The sequence below is a fragment of the Lepidochelys kempii genome, chromosome 9 (genome assembly GCF_965140285.1).
Source record: "Lepidochelys kempii isolate rLepKem1 chromosome 9, rLepKem1.hap1, whole genome shotgun sequence".
NCBI lineage: Eukaryota > Metazoa > Chordata > Testudines > Cheloniidae > Lepidochelys > Lepidochelys kempii.
Window position 1 is genome coordinate 73,254,532 of NC_136388.1, and position 26,441 is coordinate 73,280,972.

At 38.9% G+C, this 26,441-nt stretch overlaps 1 protein-coding gene across 7 annotated transcripts in view; it reads right to left on the reverse strand.

Annotated features, from left to right (window-relative positions):
- The window catches only part of DACH2 (dachshund family transcription factor 2), a 457,244-nt gene that overhangs the window by 207,516 nt on the left and 223,287 nt on the right, over positions 1–26,441 (reverse strand). For all 7 annotated transcript variants that reach the window (XM_073360874.1, XM_073360876.1, XM_073360878.1 and 4 more), the window contains exon 2: positions 210–325. In XM_073360874.1, coding sequence (XP_073216975.1) covers positions 210–325 — 116 coding nt within the window. The remainder of the gene's footprint in view (positions 1–209; positions 326–26,441) is intronic.

The window sequence follows — 26,441 nt, forward strand, 5'->3', positions numbered from 1 at the left end:
TTAATAAAGAACTAAACTACAAATCCATTAGATTTTAGTCACTGCAGCAACAAAACATAGTATTCATGAATACTCAAAAAATCCAATAATGTAACCTCTGGTAAAGCTTGAAAAACCCTGAAGGACATGGCATTTGGATCAATATTAGTTTATTTCAACTGCTGTGCAGTATGAAGAGACCAGTCTGAACATCTGATAGATTTTATTACCTGTTGGGGAGATAAGTCCTGGTGATAACAGGCCTGGGACTCCATGGGGCAGAAGACGTGCATTTTCTTGTATCGCAACTCCCAGAGAGCGTTTGGGGGGTCTTCCTGGCCGTGAGCTGTTGAAATACAAATTGGATAAATTTAAATTTATTTTCTTTTTGAAATGTTTGCTTAATACATGTTGTACTGATTTGTATTATAAAAATATGAACCATCTCTCTCTCTCTCTCTCTCTCTGATATTTTTGCCTAGGAGAAAAGGACTACTTGTGGCAGGTTAAACATAACAAGTGTTATACTGTACTCAAATGATCCATCAGTGAAATACTCTGCATGTACACTTGCAGAAGCATGCACTCAAAGTCATATGGAGTGACTGTATATTAAAAGGTAAAGAGCTATGAGAATTTTAGAACTAAATCACTAGGCTGGGAACAAGGAAATTCTGACTTCCAGTCCTGACTCTGCTACTGATTTTATGTGAGGCCTTCAGCTGGCCATTTCATCATTGTTTCTCAGTACTCTGTAAAATGGAGACAATGTGCCTCACAGTGGTGCCGCTAAAATTAGTTGATTTATCTTAACACAATGCTTTAAGAAGATAACTACACCAGTAGTAGGGATTATTTTCCAGATTGCTGTCACCAGATTTGGGCCTTAGCATGTAAACTGTGATAGGATGACCTGAATCCTCTCTGGGGCCACTGGTACACGAACATCCCACCAAAAACCTTTGAACTAAAATAAATAAATAAAACAAAAAAACCCCACAACGCTGCAAGGATCTAGATAACCATTTAGCTTACCAGTTAAATTACTATAGCCACTTAAGAGTGGACATTACTATGAAGTGTGGTTTAAAAGGTATTGGGGGTGGGGGTGGGGATGGGGCGGGGGGGCTGACAGGAAACTAGAAGGAATGAGTACATGTTGCATTCAAGTCTTTTGGTTTCTTGCTTTTCAGTCCTGGTTTCCCTTCCTCACAGACTGATTGGTGTTTTTGACTGCTATGGAAGGACTAAACTAACAATGTTGGCCTAACCTATCAAATACTCACATTTTTCACCCTAGCTGGAACAGATTATGAATTGTTACAAGTTTTAATACATAATGTAAAGAAATAAAAGATCTGTGTATTTATCTATTCCATTCCTCCACTCCCCTAACACAGTTTTTGTGTCTGGACTATCATTCTGCAGCTGTCACCACAATAGAGCTCTACAGAGCAAAAGCCATTGGAATCATTCTTTCCCAAGCCAAGTGATAAAAATATAAGGTTCTAATGTTTGCAAAGATATTGCTGCTTTTCTTTGGCAAAAATACATTTTACTCAGCTGAATAATAGAGCTTTTGACAAAATGCTGTGAAACACTGTATAAAATAATCAAGGTGCAAAAATAAATGAGGTTAAAATAGAAAGCATATCCAAAAGAGACTTTTGCTTCACAAAGAAATTTCAGTTAAAGTCCACTCTATCAACTTTGCAGTGGCAAAGCTCTCCATCAATGTAAGACAAACTCTGTGTTTAAATGAAGACAACTTTCAGCACCACTACACAGAGGTACCATTAGCCTGTTCATTTTTCACATAATGTGCTAGTGTTACTTTGTTTTATTGTACATCAAAGTAGCACAAAATCATTTTTTCTGGTTTACTATTTCAGTCTATAAACCTCCCTGCTCCTCTTTTTAGCTTTGTTTTAGGCAGTTTTGAATTTCACTTTATTCAGTGCCTTTTCCCTTTTTTGTTTGCTGTTTTTAAGGAGTCCTATCACCATATTGGAATGGTTCTGAAATGAAATTTACTATAATGTCCACATAATCATAGAGTATGTGTATATATATATGTATATACACATACACAGAGAGAGAGAGAGTATAGCACAGGAAATTTGGACCATTTTTCTTTTATCTCTTTGCTCCAAAAAGAATAGTATTAAGCAAATTTACTGAGTAATCTATATAATTTCACACTATATTCTATCCTGCATTTCACTACTACTACAATGTCATGTGATTGGGAAACCTCCTCACTTTCCTGAATTCAGTTAAACCTTTTTCTATTTCACTAGGAGTACTTCTTCCCATTTTTAACGGATCTTAAATGTAATCGTCTCTCAAAATATGCAGTACATACAAAGTGTCAAAAGCATGCTATTAAGGTATACTAAACCATATATTTCCATGTCTAATTTACCTATTGACTGTCTGTTTAGAGAAATTCAGTATATTTCACATAAAAGTAGGATCTCAAGTAAAATTAGGCCTAGATTTTAGGCTTTGTAAAACAAAAACGAATTGTTATTGTTTGATTTATAAAAATATACATCAAAAGGTGCCTATCTAGCATTTTAAGTGCTTTTGATATAAATTACAAAAACCAAATCAATTTTAAATTAGCAGCTCTGCTCACTGACGGCCCACAACAAAGCTCAACCCTCAACAGAACGTTTATAAAACTTCCCACCTCCGTCTCAGTTAGCAAGTGTTTTACATAAATAGGATTTTAAGAAAAAATCTTTTAAAATCTAAAGAGTTTTTGAGGAAGGGAGGAGGATGGTTGGCTTTTTGTACTGATCCTACATTTTTGGCAATGTGTAATTTTATTCACATGAATAGTCACTTTGACGGGACTACTCACAAGCCTAATTGTTTGCAAGGTCAGATCCTTAAACATTTTTCAGTACTGTTTCCTATACAGGTTTCATAAGGGTAGCCGTGTTAGTCTGTATCAGCAAAAACAATGAGGAGTCCTTGTGACACCTTAGAAACTAACAAATTTATTTGGGCATAAGATTTCTTGGGCTATAACCCACTTCATCAGATGCATGAAAAATACAGTAGGCAGGTATAAATATACAGCACCTGAAAAGATGGGAGTTGCCTTACCAAGTGGGGGGGTCAGTGCTCACAAGACCAATTCAGTCAGGGTGGATGTGGCCCATTCCCAACAGTTGACAAGAAGGTGTGAGTATCAACAGAGGGGAAATTACTTTTTGTAGTGACCCAACCACTCCCAGTCTTTAATAATGCCTAATTTGATGGTGTCAAGTTTGCAAATTAATTCCAGCTCTGCAGTCTCTTGTTGAAGTCTGTTTTTGAAGTTTTTTTGTTGAAGAATGGCCACTTTTAAGTCTCTTATTGAGTGTCCAGGGACACTGAAGTGCTCTCCTACTGGTTTTTGAATGTTACAATTCTTGATGTCCATTTATTCTTCTGCATAGAGACTGTCCAGTTTGACCAATGTACATGGCAGAGGGGCATTGCTGGCACATGATGGCATATATTACATTGGTAGATGTGCAGGTGAATGAGCCCCTGATGGTGTGGCTGATGTGGTTAGGTCCTATGATGGTGTCCCTTGAATAGAGATGCGGTCAGAGTTGGCAACAGGGTTTGTCGCAGGGATTGGTTCCTGGGTTAGTGCTTCCTGTTGTGTGATATGTAGTTGCTGGTGATTATTTGCTTCAGGGGCCCCACGAAAGCTTATGCCCTAATAAATCTCTTAGTCTCTAAAGTGCCACAAGGACGCCTCGTTGTTTTTGTTTCCTATACAAATACTACAAGCAAAAATGAAACTCATGAGTCTTTTGTCATTAACTAAGCTGCACAAAGTGTCAACACTAAACAAATATAAATACTGAATTAGCACCTGAATTCATTAATAGTTCTACTGACTTTTAAAGGATTACTCACATAAGAAATGTGAGCATGATTTGACCCTTAGTTTTTTAGAATGCTTTTTTGGTTTTGATGATCTCTGTTTTTAATGACAGATAAGGAAAATTGTTTTGTTTTGTTAAAGACACCACATATTTTAACCTGTTCATCTCCTTTTAGCAAATACTATAATAATAATAAAGCACTGTAGGCCTGATTATGATCTTTCTTTCACAGTTCTAACCTTATTTATTTTAGTGACATTATTCTGAATTTACAATAGTCTAAATAACATTAAAATCAAGCCCATTGTCTCTAATTTAATATTAAAGTTTAATTTAAATACTACTGTCTAGCTGCTATTCATCACAGCTTGCTCCTCACTCATTCCACATCTGCCAAAAATTCTATATGGAATTTTAGCATTACATTCAATAAGTCTGCATGAAATTAACCGCACTACACCTGAAGTGGGGAGTGGGGGTGAGGGGCATTGGCATTGTCCAGGTTTGTGTGAGGGGAAGGAGGTCAGAAGCAGCTGCAAAAAGGGTATGTGGGGGTCAGCATGGCGACACTGACTCATCCTGTGAGAACATAAGTGTGGAAGGCGTTAAAAGGAGCAGGTGCCGGTGTTAGAATCCCTTTCTTCATGTAGCAAGCTAGGCAGCATCCACCTTTCCTCCCCTCAAGGTGGCAAATATCAGATTGGTTAGGACCTGCTGTGGGCATTGCACTAGTCATTCCTTTTTAAGGGGGCTGAAATTTTTCTGTCACCACCATGTTGGCTTAGGTGGAGTGGGGTTTTTTTGCGTTCCCCACAGCAGATTTCAGGGAGGGCTTATTATGGTGAGTAGGGAAGAATGCTAGGCTATGATGTTGCAACTCACTTTGTAAGTGTGGGCGGATGTCCAGTACAGGCACCCCATAGGGAAGGCATCCAGTGGCCAGATAAATGGCCTGGTAAAAGACTTAAAAAGGAGGTGCTGGTTAAAGGAGGGGTCAGGGGCCTATGATTGGTACAGCAGTGAACCAACCCCCCCCCCCTTTATTATAGCCCACCTTAACCCTTCTACGGCGGTGGCAGGGGAGATGGTTCGGTCCCAGCCTTGGTTTGGCTGGATGACCTGGACAGAAAATGAAAGGAGGCTGGTGGAAGCCCCAGGTAGTTATTTGAATGAACATGGATTTGTCTCCACTGTACACTTTTATCTGCCAGGTGATCCCAGACATCTAATAATAAAGTTGTGGCCTGATTAAATCCGTATGAAGTGTTTCCTGCCCTTCTTTCGATATAGACAGACAATCCTTTATCTTCTCAGCTGGTATCAGACTCATAGCACTAAAGTGAAGATCCATTAAGGTAACAATGTTCTACAATGAAAAAGTCACTGGACTAATTTATTTCTTTACTATATATTAAAGAAATCAAACAAAGTAAAAATATCTCCTGTGCTGGAAACTCTGGAATCAATTCCATCTTTAAATCTATGATACCACAGTGCCTTTTCTTCGATATTTTAGACGACAAAGGCTTAGTTCAGCACTGCACAGCAAAATACACTGAATGTCAATATTAGAGCTGACAGGAAAATGTTTGACTTTTCAGTCAAAAATAAAAAATTGAAATATTAGAATTCCAAAATCCATGACTGTGCCTCACAGGAGACACAATTCTGGTGCCTCATGCTCCCATTCTCCTCTCAGAGGTAGGATCCCTGATCAGACTACATTTCTCATGAGGCATCGAATTCTCCCTCCTTGGGAGGGGACATCCCAAGAGGTAGCATATCTGAATTTTGGACATAAATTGAAAACTTCAGTTTTTGAACATTTGCTAGTTTGATATTAAAATCAAAATGTTCCATGGAGAGCAGATACTTTTAGTGAAAAATTATGTTTAATTGAAAACTTAATTTTCTATAAAAACATAGTTTAGATAGAATATTTTCAACTAGCCCTATTTGATATACTTAATTTACTATTTCTCTGTGTACTGCTGGCTAATTTCTTGGGATAACACAAGCCCCATTGGAGGCATTTCATTGTTACCAAGCCTCACACATTTATCACAAGTCTGACACTGTTTGGTGCTTTTTCTTGAAGCACCAATTCCAGGAGTCAAGTGATTATATGGGAATCTCAGCTTTGTTGTTAAAAAAGTAAGTTTCTAGCCCCCATGTCTGAGGAGAAAAGTTTGAAAAACATACCCCAACTATACACTGAAGGCTCAGAAAGGAGACGGCAAACAAAAAGAATCACAATTTTTTTTAAAAAAATCCCATGATTTAGGGGGAGACCTGACTCATGACTTTTTGATAATTTGGGATTAGAAAAACTGACATTTTTATAATGCTTTTCTTAATTCTCTCACCCCAGGCTCATTTATACCCAAATTTTTGGTTTATGAGGGGTCAATTTCACCTCCTCCTTTTTTTCCTATCTCACTTAAGTAAAGGCATACAGGTTGGAGGTGCAAAAGAAACATTCTGTACCATCTATTAGTCCGTGATGATAAAGGGAGCTGAAAACATGATGAGGAAGCTTGGGCTCACATCACAGTTTCCTACACATTCATAAGCCATACAATCAGCTGAAAAATATTTTTCTTCTAAATATATTACCAACTGGGGGTTTTTCCCTAAGGCTATATTTGCCGCCAGTCAATCTCTGAAAACAAAAGGTGATTCATTTGATTCTAAATTAGATGTTATTTCACTTAGGATGACTAATTCAGAAAGTTGTGTTGATTCTGTAGATAAATCTCAGAAGGATTTTTGTTGTAAAGTAAAAAAAAAATATAATCACACTCACAAGTCGTGAACATTAAATCAATAACAAAAGTACTCAATGAAGAACTTTTTTTTTTTAAAACTTGAGCATCTCAATGATTTTTCAGGATCAGGTTCAATAACCATATCATACTTCTTATTCATTATCATAAAAAAATGAACTGACCAATAAAGTTTGAGGAGAAATGAAATACCTTACAGATTCCAACTGTATTCATATTTCTAAAAATTTTTACAATCTCAGTAAGTTAACTTCAAATACTATTGTTGCCGGTTCCATACTTTCCATCAGAAGGTTAACTGTTTCTTCAGGAATTATCACTGATTTTGAAAGTATCATGGATTAAGTTTAAAAAACTATGGGTAACATTTTTTAAAGTACGAAATTACTTAAACTAACAAAAGGATTCAGTCAAAAAGGAATAGATTTCTTTTTGAGATCTCAGCTTCAAAGTTGCAGTTTCCAAACATCTGTTATATTTCTGCTAAACTCAGATTAGTTAAGAGGTTCTTGTTTAATTACTATAATTAAGCTAAGGATTTCTTGTCATCCAACTGCCCAAAAAGAAAGCATCAATAGAAGAAGAAAATGAGGAAGCAGTAGAATATTCAATCTTACACAAACACAACTCACTGCGACATTTTTTATTTTCTGTATGTTTGGAAATGACCTTTGATAGCGTATACTAGAATTTTTTTTGGCGGGGGAGTGGTTACAAAGTTATGTGACAAGGTGTTGGAAATCAGAAATTAGTGTAACTTTTTTTTTCTTTTCTATGCCTGGTGAGAGCTACTCATTATTACCTTTTTCTTTTTTAACGTATATTTAGGCCCTTGGTGCCCTGGGGAATATTTTTACAAGGCCACTTTTATAGTTTTGATAAAAATATTGATAAGCTACATCTTCTTTTATGTTCTTTTATGTTTGTTATAGACAACTGCATATTTTGTGATGCTTACAACTTTATCAACATTTTGTAAACTATAATTCATCAGTGGAAATTTACAACAGATCACACTTGAGTATGACAATGATGTCTGCTTGTGCTTTTTAATGTAAGAGATTTACTAGAATCAGAAATAAATTTCCATATTAATCAAGACAAATAAACATGCTGATTTAACTAGGAAACTGTTATTTGGATGACAATTTAATCAGCTCAGGTTGAAAGGTCCACCACTGCTGCATCCTGTTTCTGCTAAAATATTGATTGCGTTACTGATTTCAGTAATGCTTTATTTTACAGGGCACAAATAACCATGTAATTACTCTTTAATGAATGGTAATTGCTTGCTGGCAATTATTTGTTAAGTTTTGCAGTTTAATTACAAGTTTATGTGTGCTCTGTAAAATAAAACAATATTCTATATTTTAGTCGTTCTGAAGACTAGCTGTATAGGCTGTCAAAACCACGAAGTTAGTTATGAAGGTACAAGTCTGACAAAGCCATAATAATATTATAACTATTATTAAAAGGATCAGATGAATATTTGAATGCTTCAGCTTTACAGAAGTAACATCAGATGTAACATTTGTAAGATTAATGGAGGAATACTGTACCACAGAAGCATGATTTCCTCTGGGGTCTAGTCCACCATTTAGCATAATTTATCCTGATTTGCCTTTCATTCTCTGGGCTTTTTAAGAGAAACTGAAATAGTATCCTATTCCCCTGAGAACAAAGAATAAACCGACTAGAAATATAATTCAACAGTACTTCATATTTCTGCAACTGAAGTGGATTACCACCATTACATTATCTTAGCAGCCTATAAACTTTGTAGACTTGGCAGTTAGGTAGATAACAAGAAAGAGCATTATGTCTTGTAGTGTTGATGATATATAACCCACTCCATGATACATTTATTCTGCGTTATAATAGATGAGGTACCCAATACTTTGATCATTTAAATTTTGAATTTTAGTGTTATACTATTTATGAATTGTCAGCAATTAAGCGAAAACTGTGCTGATTTTGTTTTTTCAAATGATACCCAGTTAATAAATTAATTATTGATTCCATGAGACTATAAAGCCATTTGATATAAAAATATGCTACAGTTTTGATTTAGTAAACTCTCACATGTATCACAGATTTCTTCAATAGTAATGTATTTTATTGGGCTTCAAGGAAAATTCTGAAGCAAGTATATGACAGGCTGTGTAAATTGCTCTGAATATAGTAGCAGTAACTCTGGTGCCAGTACTTGCTAGTGAAAAACCATCACAATTGGTTTGCTGAAGTTGGAACAGTAACCACAGACTCATCTTTAATTTTCCTTATACCTCACTGGCATTATTAATCTATTCCTTCAGCCCCAGAAGGTGTCATCATTCTTGTGTTAATTTATTTGTATAAGTTGAGAAAAATGAGAAAGATAAGAATTTTTAAATATTATTTGGGGTTTTACCAATAAAAGCAACATTCTTGCTACCTTGAATAAGAAATGTTTATTTTTAGGACTATAAAGTTTTTAATTGCATCATGGACAATAATAATCTCTCTGCTCTGGCATTTATTACAACATTTCAAAGATGCCAATAGTAGTTAAACTCTACTTGACCTTTCAATGTTTAAGAAGAGAAACAAATTCTGACCTCACTGCAACCTGATTCTGTCTCCTTTCACTGTTGGCAAACTGATCACTTGTCTAACTATTGCTCTACATTGTATTACCAACCAGATCAAAGGCAACAACAGCCAATTCAGCAGCAGGGAAAAAGTCACCCATACAAAAAAGGCAATTAACATTAATCATATATGAAGTTGTTTGAGAACTAGATGTATGATAACTAGAACCCTGTCACTATGACAACTTGCATAGAACAGGTGCTCATTTTAAATTGGGACTCTCAGCACCACTGGTGGCAGCCTCATCTTGACTCTAGCAGACAAGAGCAAGCTGCCAAAAAAAAGTTACCCTCCAAAGGGTAACCCCCATTGTTTTCAATTACATTTTTGCTTGAGTACGGACTTCTGGATATAGCCTTAACTGAAGCATATAACTCATAACTATAAAAAGGATGTGAAAAAAGGATATCTAAAGCTAAAATCCACAAATTTTGATATCACAGAAATAGCACTTTAATTATTCCTTCTTTATTATACTGAGGTTCATATTAAAACAAAAGTTCCTTAACATTATACTATTGTTCAGAAAATGCAGGAAAATGAAACACAGACACAGAGGTGGATTTCAAGCTGCAGGTCAGAACTTCATTAACTGTACCATTAGAGGTTGGAGCCTTGACCATTAATATATCTCCCCCACACACACAAAAGCTACCAGGCATTTAATTAGGTCCTATGTTTGGTTAAATGGTGCAAGGTCATTCAACCTATGAACCAGACTGGTGTCTTTTAACACAACTGCATACCACACTGTACACCAGCTGTAGGTTACAACAATAACAATGATTAAACTACTACCTTCCCCCATCATTTTTTAAAACACTGCTAACAAACTAACACCCTAACAAATGGAGCTTCCATGTTGTTGTGAGGAATACAAAATAACCAACGAGACATCTCACCAATCTCAAACAGGTGGAAAAAAATTCTTCCTGATCCCAAGCAGGGCACTCTGATCAGATTCACAAAAGAATCTGGAAATGCAGTCCTGATACTATTTTACCTTTAGGCATAGTTGCCAGGTTTTGTGAAGCTTCATGTGTGGCATTTTATGTAAAATATGTAATTATCTAATTTGCATATTTGCAACTAATTTGTATATGCCCATAAAGTTATTGGCCTCTCTAGAAACTATTGCGGTGTCTTGGTGAGTTTGCAACAGGGAAGCTGGAACTGAGATTACCAAACTTATTTCATACAGGGTCATCAAACATCCATTAGATGGGAACAATTTTTAATCCCTGTTGAGTAAGGCTGGATTCATATTGGTGACCTACAGACAAAAAGCTCTGAAGATCATTAGTAATGTCCTAAGGCATCCAGCTCCCTAATAAGTGCTCATGTTATACCTTTAAGAATGAAATTTGTTTTCTGGAAAGATACATCGACTGAGCCAAGTCATCACCTTTTTGGCAGGGTCTTCTACTCACTGAACACACACGCAAATTCTCCCACCCACACACTGCTCTCAGCCTTCTTCAGCCAAAGGCTATGCTGTGCTCCACTGTTTTCTTAAAGGGACAACATCCATTAACCAAATACAAACACTACAAATATAACAGTAAGCCAAATATTAGTGCAACATCCAAATTTATCTCTAAATATGATCTGCAACATAAATAATTTCAACTATTATTCCAGGGTCTTCACACTAACTTAAACATACTTGCTCCATGTGAGTCATCAGTCATGTTTGAACCCACAACGTTCAAAATTCACAGCCCAGAATTTTATCCTTCAGCAGTAGGAGTAACTGTAGTGGGATGCATAGTGTTAACTTCTGTGAGGAACAGCCCATAGAGGGAGAAACAAGACACACTTTATTACTGGGTAACAGCTATTTACAAACTAACACTAGAACTTTGGATTCAGTTACTGACCCTTGGAGCAGAGTACGGCCTAGTGGCTAGAGACAGCATAGCCAAGGGTAACATTGCCCCTGCTGCTTGGTTCACCTGCAGGGTGAAACTGGCATCTCTGGATATAAAATTATGAGTTTCTACCAGTAGAGCTAAAGGACTATGCCTATTACTACGCAGGCAGTGGTAGACTCAAACCTCCATATGTGGTCTACCGGTTACAGAAGGCAAATATCCATACTGTCTTAGCAGAGTTTAGACAAGCACATAATTTGACTCATTTCATCTGAAAGGTAGTATGGCAAAGTAGAAGAGACTTCGATCTGGTTTTATTAATGGCTTGGATTCTATTCCCAATTCGGCAGGCAGTGACCTTATCCAATCTTTCAGTCATTTTATCTGTAAAATGGGTGAATGACAGCTGCCTCTGAGAAGACTGGGGATGGGTGGGTGTGTAGAACCTTGGCTAATAAGTGTCATGACATGCACAGAAATACTAAAAACCGTCAGTAGAAGAGTTGGGGTTATAGTTCAATGAACCTTCCCCTAGACTAGGCTACAGAGTATTTACACGAGAGAGGTGTGGCAAATGTCTCGCTTCCCACACTTCCAAAATGTATTACATTTTACCGTTGTGTAGAACTGAGTTACAGACCTGCAAGACACAACACTTGGCAGGTCTGTAGAGGACAGCAAGGTGGAGCAGCAACGGCAGCAAGATGGATGCTGTGAACATAAGATGACCTTAAATGACAAGCAGGAGAGTCGGGAGAGCGAATCAGCCCTCTTGTCCCCTCTCCCCTCCCAAATTGGCCAACAGACAACCTTAGGGCAGCAGCAAAGCCTTCCACTTTCTCCCTCACTTCTGCACAATCCCCATGTGCATGCCCTACTCCTCCTGTCAGGACCCCAGAGGGTGGCCATCCACTCCAGTTCAGTCAAACCACTCTGCCTGCTGAGATGGGGTGGGGGCATTGTCGTTCATTGTCTCTTTTTTACAACCCCATCCAACTGTATTGAGGATTTTTTTTGCTAATGTTTCTAATTTCTATATTTTATTTTCTCTTAACTATTAAACCTGAATATATCTTTTCTCATTAATACCATTGGTAACATCTTAATAAAGATTCATTTAATTTTTTCTTTGTCAAAAAGAGAAAGCTGATGGAACATACAATTTAAGGGTTGACTACTCACCTGACAGAAACTATAACTGTGAAGCTACTGTATATTTCATTTACTGGACCTACTTACAATATTACAACCCCAAATATTAGAAAACCATGAATCAGGACCTCAAAATTATGAGACTGGTTTAACATCTGTTTGTTTGTTTTGTTTTTACAACAAAAACAAACAAACAAACCAACCCATTTTCATTATTTTTATTGGCCTTTTAGTTTTTGACCCTTTAAGTTTATATTTGAGTCACGTTTTCAAGTTTTTCTCTGCAATCACAAGGGCTAGAATGTTACTTTAGTTGGGGGATTTTTTTAAAGTGTAAACTTGAGATTTTCTCATAATTACTTGATTCCAGAAGCTGTGATTAAAAAGATCGTGAGGGTTGGCAACACTGTTATAGCTGCCTATTTCAGTAAAATGTGATCAAGACCTTTTGCTAACGCCTTCAGAAAAGATTTTTGTGCAATACAGTCTAGCTGTACAATATACTGATGTCCTACATTCACAAGAGGACCAAGTATTGATGTCAATTCGATCAAGCACGGACTGTGAGCCCAGTTCTGCTCTCACAGGAATAAATGGCAAAACTCTTTTGCATCAATGGAAGCAGGATTGGGCATTTTAACACTTAGCACATACAGTAACCTTTAGATGTTAAGAAATTAAGTATCTTTGTCCTCCCCTAGAGCATCTGAATATCAGAATTTTTGTAGAAAATAAATGTTAGTCTGACTCAAAAAGCCTTAGTCAATATAGCAATTTGGAAAAGTACTGTACATGATATAAAATAATGTAAACAGATCAAATTTTCAATAAAATGAATATTTTAACAGAATGTCACTGATAAGACCCACCATTAAAAAATCCATATACTGACAATGTTGATTTAAGTATGCCTTAGATATTAAAACTGGCATGTGCATGTATATTTCATGACATAAAGATAGATAGATATAGACACACAAACTTTTTATAGAAACAAATTACACAAACTCAGGACTCATTTCTATGTACCCTGTGAAAAAGTCTTATAGTATTCAGTACAAAATAATACATTTTATAGGTTTATTTAACCATCTTATAGAATTTAAAAGACTGCTGGTTAATCTAATAGTATAGTTCAAAGAGCCAACAGAAAAGAGATCACACTCTTTCTCAAATTATATCAGTTTATGGAGTAATGTCTGCACAATCATATTGGGTTTATTCCTGTTAAATTCTATAGGTCTTTTCGACAGAGCTATAGTAGAAAGAAATGCCTAAACACTCAGTATTCAAAAGGTATTCTTCCTCTTTGATTATTACCAAAAATCACTCTAACTCTGAAAGCCAGACTCACATAGTTAGAAGGTGATAGGCTTTACACATTTGAAAATTTAAATTGATTATTTATGACAAGCATTTTAAAATATCTTCTAAACCACGATAGGAATGTACTATCTAGAGGCTGGAATTTTACATAACTATTTTCTAATTGCATCTGACTTATCACAAAACAACTTGAGCTCAACCAACATAAAGCAAGTTCATTCACTAGCCTTCTTCCTGTTAGATGACACTTGGCATATTTCCCTTGCAATGCCAAATGCTTGGTCAAAATGCAGAAAAAAAGAATGGAAGCAGAAATAAAAGACAATACTTCAGAGAAAGAGAAGAAAATCACAGGGGTAATTAAATCACCAGGGTAAGTAAGGGCTTGTCTACACAGCAAGTTGCATTGGTTTAACCTAATATGTGATTTTAAACTGATGTAGTTAAACTTGTGCAAATCCCTGTATGGACACACTTTATTTCGGTTTAAGATTGCATTTATTTTCAGGTGAGTCCTTAAGAATTGGTGTAGGCTAAACTGAAACAAACTATTCTTAAACAAACATAAAAAGTTTCCACACAGGGGTTTGCAACAGTTTATCTACTGATTTTAAATCAATTTAAAAACTGATTCAAGTTAAACTAATTCAACTTTCCCACATAGACAAAGTTACTACGCTAATACTAAACAACACATTATTTTGTGGTTACTACATTACAGCCTACAGTATTTGACAATAAAAGCTAACAAAAATGGTAATAAAACTATTATAGTGCCATATGCCTCATGAGATTGCACCATATATCTAATGAGACTTGCCGTCCTAAGAAGCTTAGGTAATTCAGAAACCTATAATAGAACTCTTGGATTGTGAATCAAATCTGAGCTCTGAACCAATTGAGGTTTGCTCATCATTAGGCAATTTGCATTTACATTACCTTGTTATTTCCTAAAATACCTGTGTAATCAGCAATTAAAAAAAACTATAGCACTGGCCTCCCAAAAATATGCACTTTTAAAATATACTATTTATTGTAGTTTAAAATTCTAAGGGACATTTACACCTGTGTGGGGGAGCTCTGCACTGACCTAAATAAACTTTAAAACAGTCAGTCAGGATATGGCACCACAGGAGCCACAAAGCAGCTGGTTAGCTGGTCCACAGTTTGGTTCTGCAGTAGTACAAAATGCAACAGGGATCTCATATAAATGAGCCCTTGCCTGATTGCCTCCCCCCGTGGAATCACAGAGCTACTGGGAACTTCAATAGCCTTCCCTCCCTCCACAAGACTGACTTGTGTGGAGGAGGACACAGGAGCATAGGAGACTCAGTCCCTAAAATGACAGGTTTCAGAGGAACAGCCGTGTTAGTCTGTATTCGCAAAAAGAAAAGGAGTTAATGTTACCTGTGTATCTATGTGGATGATTGAAGAGGGCTGTGTTGATCTTTGCTGCCTACCCCTTTGTGGAGTGGGTCTATTTTATCCAGAGAGACCACCTTCCCTGACTGACAGCTCAATTTCAGGGCTGTCAGGGAGGAGGGTATTACTCAGCCCCCTCCGTATCTCTTCCTTGAACACTCCACTGGCTTAAGAGCGAGGCAAAGTCATGAACTCTTTCTCCATGGGAAAGAGATGTGTGGTGTCCATGACCACCACATTCTGGGTTTGGCCTCGGTATCTTTACATTTGATTTCAATGGGAAAGCTTTCTTTGTCTGGACAGCAAAAATGTATTAATAAAAGTTAAGATAACTGGACCAGAGAAAACAGAAATAATCTCTGTATTAGCGTAACTGGCACACAAAAAGATATTCCAATGCACAATCAGATTTATACAAGACAGTAATGCAAAGATTTACGAGAAAGCTGAGCAGTTACAAGTCTATTTGCAGGCTAAGAACTTGAGCACTAGTTTTTCAAGCACCCCATTACACATCATGTACTGTAGTTTGAAAATTTTGGCGGGAATATTTTTAAACCAACCTATGGGATCACCATCAAACATTAGAAATGATTCTTTTCAATTATGAATGTCTCAATTTCTTTTACACTCTTACCAGCATAATTTATAAGCTATACATGATTGGGTTCAGTGCAAATTTGGAGAAACAATATTATAACAATTGATTTTCAATTGTTGCTTTTTTGCGTTAATGCAAACCACAATAAAATTCAGTCCAATGAAACATGTCAAAATATGTGATCATTTAAACCTGTTATCTGTAGAAAAAAATAAACTCTTGACAAATATTTAGAGAATTGTGGATCAAATGATGCACATGAAGTGCTAATTTTAAATCAGTGGCATGTCCTAGTTTCAAGACATTCATAATTGAAAAATAGCAGTATTTTTAATAGTAGTTTAATATGGATGTTATGGAAATTGCTCTTCCATTAGCTGTTTTTAACCTCTGAATCACCAGTCTCAGTGTTTGTACAATTTTTTTTATAGTCTCCTCTATGTTAGGAAATAGAATGAAGTTTAAATTGAACAAGTGAAAGTGTATTAAACCCTGTGCACTGCTCTGTCCATATGGCTGTGTTGGTTCCAGCCTAACTCCCTGTATTTCCTGTTTTTCTGGTGTCTTCTCTATAATAGTCTCTCCAGAACACTGTTTCTCTGATTCCAGTTTCATTAATCATGATACATCTTCCCTATTTTACAAACATTTTAATATATAAACACTAAAAGAACACATAATCAATGCACAGGCCCTCACCCTGTGTCCCTTTGGTTAGAGGCTGCTAGCACATAGTTGGGTGAGAGTTTTGTCTTTATCCCACACTCAGCTGGTTACATAGTCTTTGAGATAATTTGGTCTCTTCAACAGGCAACAACATTGGGCATGACCTATCTGTCTCTCCCTGTCTCAGAGTCTAGTAAACTCTCTCTTTCTGTGGAGCCTTCTCCCGCCCTGTGGGATAGGCCTCCAAACAGCTCTCTGTCTCTCCATTCTGTGATGATCTCTGTAGTCTTTCTGGGGTGGTTGTCTGCTGGCTCGTGTTTCCTGTTCCTTTGGATCATTTGTCCTCTCTCATTTTCACCTCATATGACCTGGGTGCAACTGTACCCATCACAACTCCTTTACTCCATTCCTTCTGATGTCTCTCTCCTGTTAGATCTTCACAGGAGTGCCTGTCTACAAGGCTGGTAGGTCCTTGGCTGATCTGTTGTACTCTAGTGACTGTTTTCTCTCATTGTTGATCATCTCTGAGCAGTGCCTCCATCCTTCTGGCTGCCAGGTCTCCCCTCACTGGTAGCAGGATTTTGGTCTACTGTCCCATCAGTGGCTGCACTGGATTGTTTTGGCACCCCCTAAGATGTGTGCCAAAAATACTAAGAGATCCAAACCAGAAAAAAACAGCCTTGTGTAACTGTCTCTTAGCTGTTTTCACAATTGACTCCACTATAACATTATTCTGTGGGTATGCTAAGGAGCAGATGTGGTAGTCAAACTCCCATTTGCATGCAAATTTCCTGAATTTTTCTGAGGCATATTGGAATCTGTTGTCAGTGAATACAGTGACTGCAATGCCATATCTTGGAAAGTAGGGTCCTCCGTTTGCCAATCACTGACTTGCGTCTGGGATCAAGCATGGCATTAACCTCCCCAAAATCTGAGTATTATTCCACTGTAATCAAGTCCTGCTTTTCCTTTAATGTAAATAAGTCCACTCCTACCTTTTCCCATGGTAGGGTAGGCAGCTTAAGTGGTAACAGAGTCTCCTTCTGCTTCAGTTATCACAGAACCAGCAGATATTACACCCTTCTATCAAGGAGCGGAGTTGTGTATTCATTCCTGGCCAGTAAACACACTCACAAGCTCGTCAAAGACAGCTGTCAATGCCCAGGTGTGAAGCCTGTATTTTTTTTCCATGAAAATCCTTACATAATGATGCAGGGACAGCCACTCTCTGTCCTCGAAATATGATTCAATCCTACACACTTAGTTAAGCTTTAATTTAAAAATATAGCTCTGCTCCTATTGGTACTTGGCTTTTGTCTTCTGGAAACTCTGCATATTGCTGTCTTGACTGCCATTAGTTTGATGTCATTTTCTGTAGCCTCTTTGACTTACATCAGCTTCGCTGTTGAAACTGGGAGACAGTGTGGCATGGTTAATGGATTCAATATCCTGATCCCCTTCCCCAATTCACTGATGCTAGGTATATGCCCTGTTCAGGGTGTCATCTAACTCCAGTAACTCCTGGACAATATCAGATCTCTACCTGGTAGTTCTCCAGGCACATCAACATGTGCTGCAACCTCTTTGGAGCACTAAGAAGGGGCTTTGCCGTTATTGTCTCTAGGGGGTTGTAGTCTGATTACATTCTTAATGGGTGGCCATATGTACACTGATGGAATTGCTCCACGCCAACTACCATAGTCAGAAGATCTTTTTCTATTTGGGCAAACCCCTGTTCAGTCTCTGTCAGGTTCTGACTGCTGGTATAACAACTAGCTGCTCCTGAAAAAGAGCTTCCTCTGAAGTCTTCCTCTGAAGCGTCTCATTGGAGTGTCATTGGCTCTCCTGGTTGGTAGTACTTCAAGACAGTGGCATCCATTATAATTAGTTTCAGCATGTCAAATGCTTGCTGCTGGGGATCTACCCAGTTCATTCAACATCCTGCCTTGTGATTGAACATATGGGTTCCACAACTGCAGCCAGGTCTGGACAGAACTTGAACAGAAAATTTATCATTCCAATGAATTGCTATATCCCTTTCACATCCACTGGAGTTGGCATGTCTCTGACTGCCTTGATCTTGCTGGGTTCTGCTTTCAGTCCGTTCGCTGTGAGTAGATTTCCAGTGTATGTCACCTCATACTTTTTTTTACATTTTTTTCTGTGTTGAGTTTTATGTTCTTGTGCTTTCATTGCTGCTGAAAAGCTTGCAATTTTCTGACATGGACTCCTTCACCTTCTCTATCATTTCTCCCTTCACCTACAATAAGGATATCATCTGCAATTATTTTCAACCTAAGCAGTACTTCCAGGACTTGGGTGAATCTTTTCTGGTACTGGGCTTATGCCCATTGGCACGCATACCATCTGTAGCAATCAAATGGTATTGCTAAGGTTGTCAGCATGTTCAACTATTTATCCAGGGCTATGTGCCAGAACCTGTTATTCACAGCACAGACTGTAAAGATTCTGACTTTGGAAAGTTATGGCAAGCTGTGGGCAGTGGCATCTTTTCAATGCCCTATTCAGTGTCTTGGAGTCTATGCAGATACATAATTTTCCTGGTGGCTTCTTTACCATCATTATGCTGAACTGGCCTCTACAGGTGCTATGATATCCCTGCTCTGACTTTTACGCTTTTGGCATAATGGATTATGCTGTGCCACTGGAATTTTCCTTTGTGGTAAGCACACAGGTTCCACCGTGGGGCTTACTTCCAGTCTCAGCTTTCCTTAGAGGCACCTGTCACCTTTGAAAACATCCCCAGGATACTTTTAAACTTGTCTCCATTGTATACTGAAGTCCTCTTTGGCTTCTTCTGACAGTGCACCCTGGTCATGTCCATGATTTGTATGACTGTCTTCTCCAAGAGTGGTCTGTGCTGCTTACCATCCATCTCCACAAACTGAAGTCGGAACTATCTGTTATTTTTCAGGTTAGATACTATGAGGTCACATTTTCCAAGGCTTCCATTATGCTCTCTTTGTATATTATTACATTGCACCTTCTCTTTGTAATTGTTGCATCTTGAGACCAATTCACCCTAAGGAATCACGCTGCACAAGGCTCCGCCATCCAGTTGAAATAGCACTAGGTTGTTTTCCTATTAATACTGTTGCATGCATGGAGGTTGGTATTATCCCTTGTTGCTTTCCTGTCATGACAGTTTGAACTTGATGTGTTCTCAGACTCAAGGAGAATCATGGTGTCATCACCACTGTCTGATGTGCCATCCCCTTCTTGACTGAATCTTTCTGAGACCTTCCTCTTCTCTTGCATACACTATTAACATGGATCAACTTGCCACATTCCTTCCAATGCTGTCCTAGTGTGGGGCACTTCTCCTTTAACCACTCAGCCAGTCTCCCACAGAAAATGCATCACACTGTGGATCCTGAACAGTGGCCACCTGCTCTATTTTGCTGTTGTCTCATTCTACGTGATTCTGGGGGTGTTGTGTGCTGCAGGGCTTTCATCCTTTTTCTTGAGGCTCCCTCTGCATGCCCCACCTTTAAGCATCTGTCTAATGTGAGATCACCTTACCAGCACAGACGTTCCTGCAGATGGTGATCCCAAATGCTGCAGACTATCCTGTCCCAAATTAGGGTGTCTGTCAAGTCCCCAAAATTGCATGTAGCAGCCAGTGTGTGTAAGGCAGTAACATAGGGGTCTATCCCCTTCCCTATGGATTAGGCTCTGGCGAAAAACCGGTATCGCTCCACAGTTATATTCTGCTTTGGGGAGCAATAGGTCCCCACGGCTCCTAGGACTGTTGTGAGGCTTGCGGCAGTGACAAGCTTCAGAGTGGTGCAGACCTCTCTAACTTTTTCACCAATGAGATGAAATACTAGTTTTCCTTTCCTGCTGGTGTTGAACTCCTGCATGTACAAGTCTGTGTACAGTTCAAACTCCCCCTTCCACGGGGTCCACTGCTGAGCTAGGTTTGTGTCCGCAAAATCCACAGCTCTAGGGACTTCACACCACACTCCATGAGCCAGCCGCTGCACTTCAGAAAACTCACAGCTCTGATGGCCACCTTGTTTCATTTGCAAAACGTAAAAGTGAATGCAGCTGAAGCTGAAGAAGTGAAATGTTAATGAACCCTGGCCATTGCTCTCGCCATGTGGCTGTGTTGCTTCCAGACTAACTCTCTGTACTCCTGTTTTACAGGTATCTCCTCAACAACAGTCTCTCCAGAACATTGGCCCTCTGACTCCAGTTTCACTGATCATGATTCAGTAACCACCTCAAGTTAATTGGCAGTCAGTTAACTCAAGGCATAAAAGCATTAACTATGTTGACTTTCACCTTCCTGAAATTTGTGATGCCACCATTTCATTGATTCTCCAGCCATCACAGAGTCTGTCAGGGTAGACAAGACAAGAATTTCTACTGTAAAAAAGAAGCGGGGGAGGGGGACCCAAAACTTTCAGCTCCTCTTAACAGAACAAAGAAAGGCACAAACACAATTTTATTTTTCTTTGCAGGTTACTTTCAAAACCATCCTCGTAAGTCACATTAGCTCACACAGTACAGTCAGAGGCATACATCAAGCCTACAGCACATAGCTAAAGTCTGTGTCTATCAACCACCTATGATTTCCCTTTATACATATGAGATGTAAAGCTAGGGTGAGCAGATGTCCTGTTTTTAAAGGGATAGTCCCGTTTTTTGGGACTTTTTCTTATATAGGTGCCTATTACCCCCCCACACCTCCTGTCCCGTTTTTTCACAGTTGCTATCTGGTAACCCTATGTAAAGCTGAATTAACTTTTACTGAACAAAGAGCTCTGTGTAAGCTCAAAACCCTTGTCTATCTCACCAATAGAAGTTGGTCCAATAAAAGATATTACCTCATCCACCTTGTCTCTCTAACTTTTACCGTCATTTATTTAGAAGTACACATTAAAAAATAAAATCTACAATTAAAATGGTATTAAAAATTTTACTTTAACTTTATTTCTCCCTCCCCCAAAAAGTCCATTATTTGTGTATGACTTTTAGCAAATCATTCACTCACTGAATAATATTTATGACAAACATAAAACAAAACACCTCTACACCAACATTCCACACAAAGATGGACTACAAGCCGTCAGGAACTGTATCCCCGATAATGTCACGGCAAACCTGGTGGCTGAACTTTGTGACTTTGTCCTCATCCATAACCATTTCACATTTGGGGACAATGTATACCTTCAAATCAGCGGCATTGCTATGGGTACCCGCATGGCCCCACAGTATGCCAACATTTTTATGGCTGACTTAGAACAACGCTTCCTCAGCTCTCGTCCCCTAATGCCCCTACTCTACTTGCGCTACATTGATGACATCTTCTTCATCTGGACCCATGGAAAAGAAGTCCTTGAGGAATTCCACCATGATTTCAACAATTTCCATCCCACCATCAACCCTAGCCTGGACCAGTCCACACAAAAGATCCACTTCCTGGACACTACGGAGCTAATAAGCGATGGTCACATAAACACCACGCTATACTGGAAACCTACTGACTGCTATGCCTACCTACATGACTCCAGCTTTCATCCAGACCACATCACACGATCCATTGTCTACAGCCAAGCTCTATGATACAACCGCATTTGCTCCAACCCCTCAGACAGAGACAAACACCTACAAGATCTCTATCAAGCATTCTTACAACTACAATACCCACCTGCTGAAGTGAAGAAACAGATTGACAAAGCCAGAAGAGTACCCAGAAGTCACCTACTACAGGACAGGCCTAACAAAGAAAATAACAGAACGCCACTTGCCATCACCTTCAGCCCCCAACTAAAACCTCTCCAATGCATCATCAAGGATCTACAACCTATCCTGAAGGACGACCCATCACTCTAACAGATCTTGGGAGACAGGCCAGTCCTTGCTTACAGACAGCCCCCCAACCTGAAGCAAACACTCACCAGCAACCACACACCACACAACAAAAACACTAACTCAGGAACCTATCCTTGAAACAAAGCCCATTGCCAACTGTGTCCACATATCTATTCAGGGGATACCATCATAGGGCCTAATCACATCAGTCACACTATCAGATGCTCGTTCACCTGCATATCTACCAATGTGATATATGCCATCATGTACCAGCAATGCCCCTCTGCCATGTACACTGCTCAAACTGGACAGTCTCTACGTAAAAGAATAAATGGACACAAATCAGACGTCAAGAATTATAACATTCCAAAACCAGTCGGAGAGCACTTCAATCTCTTTGGTCACTCGATTACAGACCTGAAAGTGGCAATTCTTCAACAATAAAACCTCAAAAACAGACTCCAGCGAGAGACTGCTGAATTGGAATTAATTTGCAAACTGGATACAATTAATTTAGGCTTGAATAAAGAGTGGATGTGTCATTACACAAAGTAAAACTATTTCCCTATGTTTATTCCTCCCTTCCCCCCGCTACTGTTCCTCACACGTTCTTGTCAACTGCTGGAAATGGCCCACCTTGATTATCACTACAAAAGGTGTTCCCCCCCCGCACCCCGCTCTCCTGCTGGTAATAGCTCACCTTACCTGATCACTCTTGTTACAGTGTGTATGGTAACACCCATTGTTTCATGTTCTCTGTGTATATAAATCTCCCCACTACGTTTTCCACTGCATGCATCTGATGAAGTGAGCTGTAGCTCACGAAAGCTTATGCTCAAATAAATTTGTTAGTCTCTAAGGTGCCACAAGTACTCCTTTTCTTAAAACAAAACAGAAACTCTTAAGGACGGTAGGCAATTGCTCTACAGGTTTTCTTCACATGCAGAAAGAAAGTATCCTGTGCTGGAGACTGAATATTTGTGTTACAGGCTGGCTGGCTCTTTAAGGCTAGGCTCAGCCTTGCCTGTGACCTAGCAGCTATCCCTCAGTCATGAGGATGGTCTAGCAACTTAGTCATAATTAGTGATCCCAGGTAGGTACCATGGAGCATGGGATGAGAGACAGGAATACTTAAACGGAGCTGTGAACTCAGTCAAGGGAAGGTGATCCAGAAGAGAAGGACAAGGTGAGTTTCCTCTCTGGGAAGGGCATGGGAAGTCAGGCTGGAAGAGACTTGCAGGGAGCAGATCAGACTCTTGTGAGGTAGGCCCTGAGAAAGGCCTGTAAGGAGCAGGGAGATTCCTGATCAAAGCTGCCAGAGTCCCTGGGGAGGGGAGGCAGTGGGGGAAACCTGCTGGGAAGAAGCAGTTTAGGAGAAACTCAGCTGAGCCCAGAAGTCGGAGGCAAGAAGCAAAGCAGTGGACCCCAGGAATGGTGGAAGAATTATTAGTTTGAATATTTATTTGGACTTATAGTTGGATGTTTGTTGTCCTGAGGACTCTATGTTAAGTGACCTTGCTGCAGGGCCGGGCCATGAAAGACTCATGCACAGACAGGCCACCCTGGGGTCAAGGAAGTGGGCACTAGGAGGTGCTAGGAGTGAAGTTCCCTGCAATACTGTGGCCTGATGCCAGGAGGCAGTAAGAGCAACCATGTACAACTTCCTACATCTAACAATACTAAATGTCATTCCTTTGGTTCAAGGTTGGAACTATTCACAACTTCTGGGAATGAATGAATCTAGCAAAGTCACCATCTCCATCAAGATTTAAGAACTAGTAGATCTCTTCCTCTCACACCCAGTTTTTATTTATAGATCGGAAGAGGAAAACAAACTTTCCTACATTTTCAACTCCTGGTTGGTTTCTTAACTTTGAATGAACAAGTAATTGAACTGAACTATTTGAATAAACTAAAATGAAGAAAATATTCTCTCTGCACCTACAGTGGAGGCAACTGTGGTCAAAAGCTGATTCAGCACTTCAGCAAATTCTAGTTACAGGTGCTTAGCCGTTGACTTCCGTCGGTTCAGTGGTCTGACTTCCTTTAAAACTTTGGCAGCAAACATACTGCTTAATATTAGACTAACTTATTTTACATTATTTTAATGTAGTAAGTTTAGGCTTTAGCAGGTTGTCATAATTTCAAAATTTAATTTTACATAAATTCATTTGGTTTATTTTTAAAAATAAACTTGTATTTAATTTACATTTTAAAAAGACCATTACGTTTTTGTTGTGTTGTTTCCTTGTGTTGATATGTCAAGATATCCTTTTCATGACTGCATGATCCATCTACTTCAGGGGTATGTCTACACTGGCACTTTGTTGGCAAAACTTTTGTCTTTCAGGAGTGTTGAACCCCACCCCCGAATGACAAAAGTTTTACCAAAAAAAAAAGCACCAGTGTGAACAAGCGCTTTGTCGGCAAGAGCGCTCTCCTGCCAACAAACAGCAGCTACACTGCGCGGCTTTTAGTGGCACAACTGTAGCGGCACAGCTGTGCCGCTAAAAGCTGCATAGTGTAGGAAGCACACGGTAAATGGTAACTTATTAACATTGGTTACCTTGTACGATATGTAACTCTGATCCAGTGTGAGAGAGAAAAAATATTAAGTGTCTGTTTGATTTGTAAGGCAATGGTCTTGATGGGCATCCTGTGCCCATTAAAGACTACCAGTTTTACCACTGAATTAAAGGGAACAAAAAATAAACCCCAAATGTCCCAATTTGTTGCTCCTTTGTGAAAATGTAAAATTTATTTTTGTTTGAAAAATGACAAAATTTCACTTAAAATGTGTATGAACAGATTTCCTGCAGATTTAATGAAAGACATAAGTTTTCATTTATGCCAGCCTGTTAAAATTTGCAAGCACAAATATTTACTTAGGACTGAGAGAGGAGGGAACAATGAAGAAAACTACCACATAGTCTCTTCAAAGTTTAAAAATGGAAACAGGGACCATTATTTATAAATAGAAATTGGGAATGTGGGTCATTCCTGTGTATATTTTATGTTTCTATCACGTTATTTATCTACTCCATCTGCATTCTATTCTTATTCTGTTCTTAAACCAGAAAATATTTTTTTTGTCACTTGTTCACATTGATGCATTAATTTTCATTAGACTTTCTTGTGGTTATTGATTTCCTGCTTCTTTGGAGTGGCTTTGTTTCTCGCTCAGCAGGCTATCCTTTTACAAAAAAAATTGTTAAACTAACAAAAAAATAAAAGTAATTTAATTTTAGAATTTATCTTCATTCAATTTTACCCAAGTTAAATGAAAGTGGCATTATTAGGTACAAAACTAAAAGGAAATATTCAATACCTTCCAGAATAAGGAGTGAAACTCCTAAAATTTTGCTTTTCCAATATAGCATACTGATTTTCTGTTAGGAAACGTGAAAAATAAAATTAAAAAAATTAAGGGCCAAATATTGCTGTCCCCTGACACCAAAAGTCCTATTGAAATGAAGGGGTCCAATTCATCCCACAATGTTGCCCTTTCATATCAGATTCATCACTTCAAGGGACTGCAACATTGGCACATCTGGCTCCTGGGCCTCAGTGTACGGATCACCCTGGTTGGTGTACAGTTGGCATAACCAGCTCTGCACACAGCAGGCATTTGTGGTGTTCTTAGGGGACTGGCCAGGCTTCTGCTATGCTCTGACAAACCCTCGCTACTGTAACAACCTCTTGAAGCCATGGGCAGTTGGCCTTCTGTCTGCTGTAACCTACACTGCAGACTAAAGTAGCCCCTAGGTGTATGTCTCCACTGCACCTGGGAGCATGCCTCCCAGCCCAGGTAGACTGACTCGTACTAGCTCAGCTCCAGCTACTCCACTAAAAATAGCAGTATGGCCATTATGGCACCTGAGGAAGCTCAGGGTCACCACAGAAGGTCAGACCCACATGACCTCCCTGCTGCAAGGTCATGCTGCAAAATATATAAATAATAAAGGAAGGATGATGAACAGGAAAATGGCTTAAATCCTACCCAAGTGTAGAGTTTTTATAATGTCTATGCAGACTAATACGTAACTCCCACATAGCATTTTCCAGCTCCTGGAACTCTGGACTGAGCCACTAGGGGTCCCATCCTATGGACTACAACAATAATAGACCAGAGGCCTCTGACACCATTTCTCAGCATGCTTGGAGTCAAGAATGGAGGTAGAATGGACTAGAAACTCCTGCTGTGGCCAGGAAGGAGTCTTCTGAATGGGGTAAGCAGTTTGCTGGACCATTGATGAGCCAGGGCTGCTCA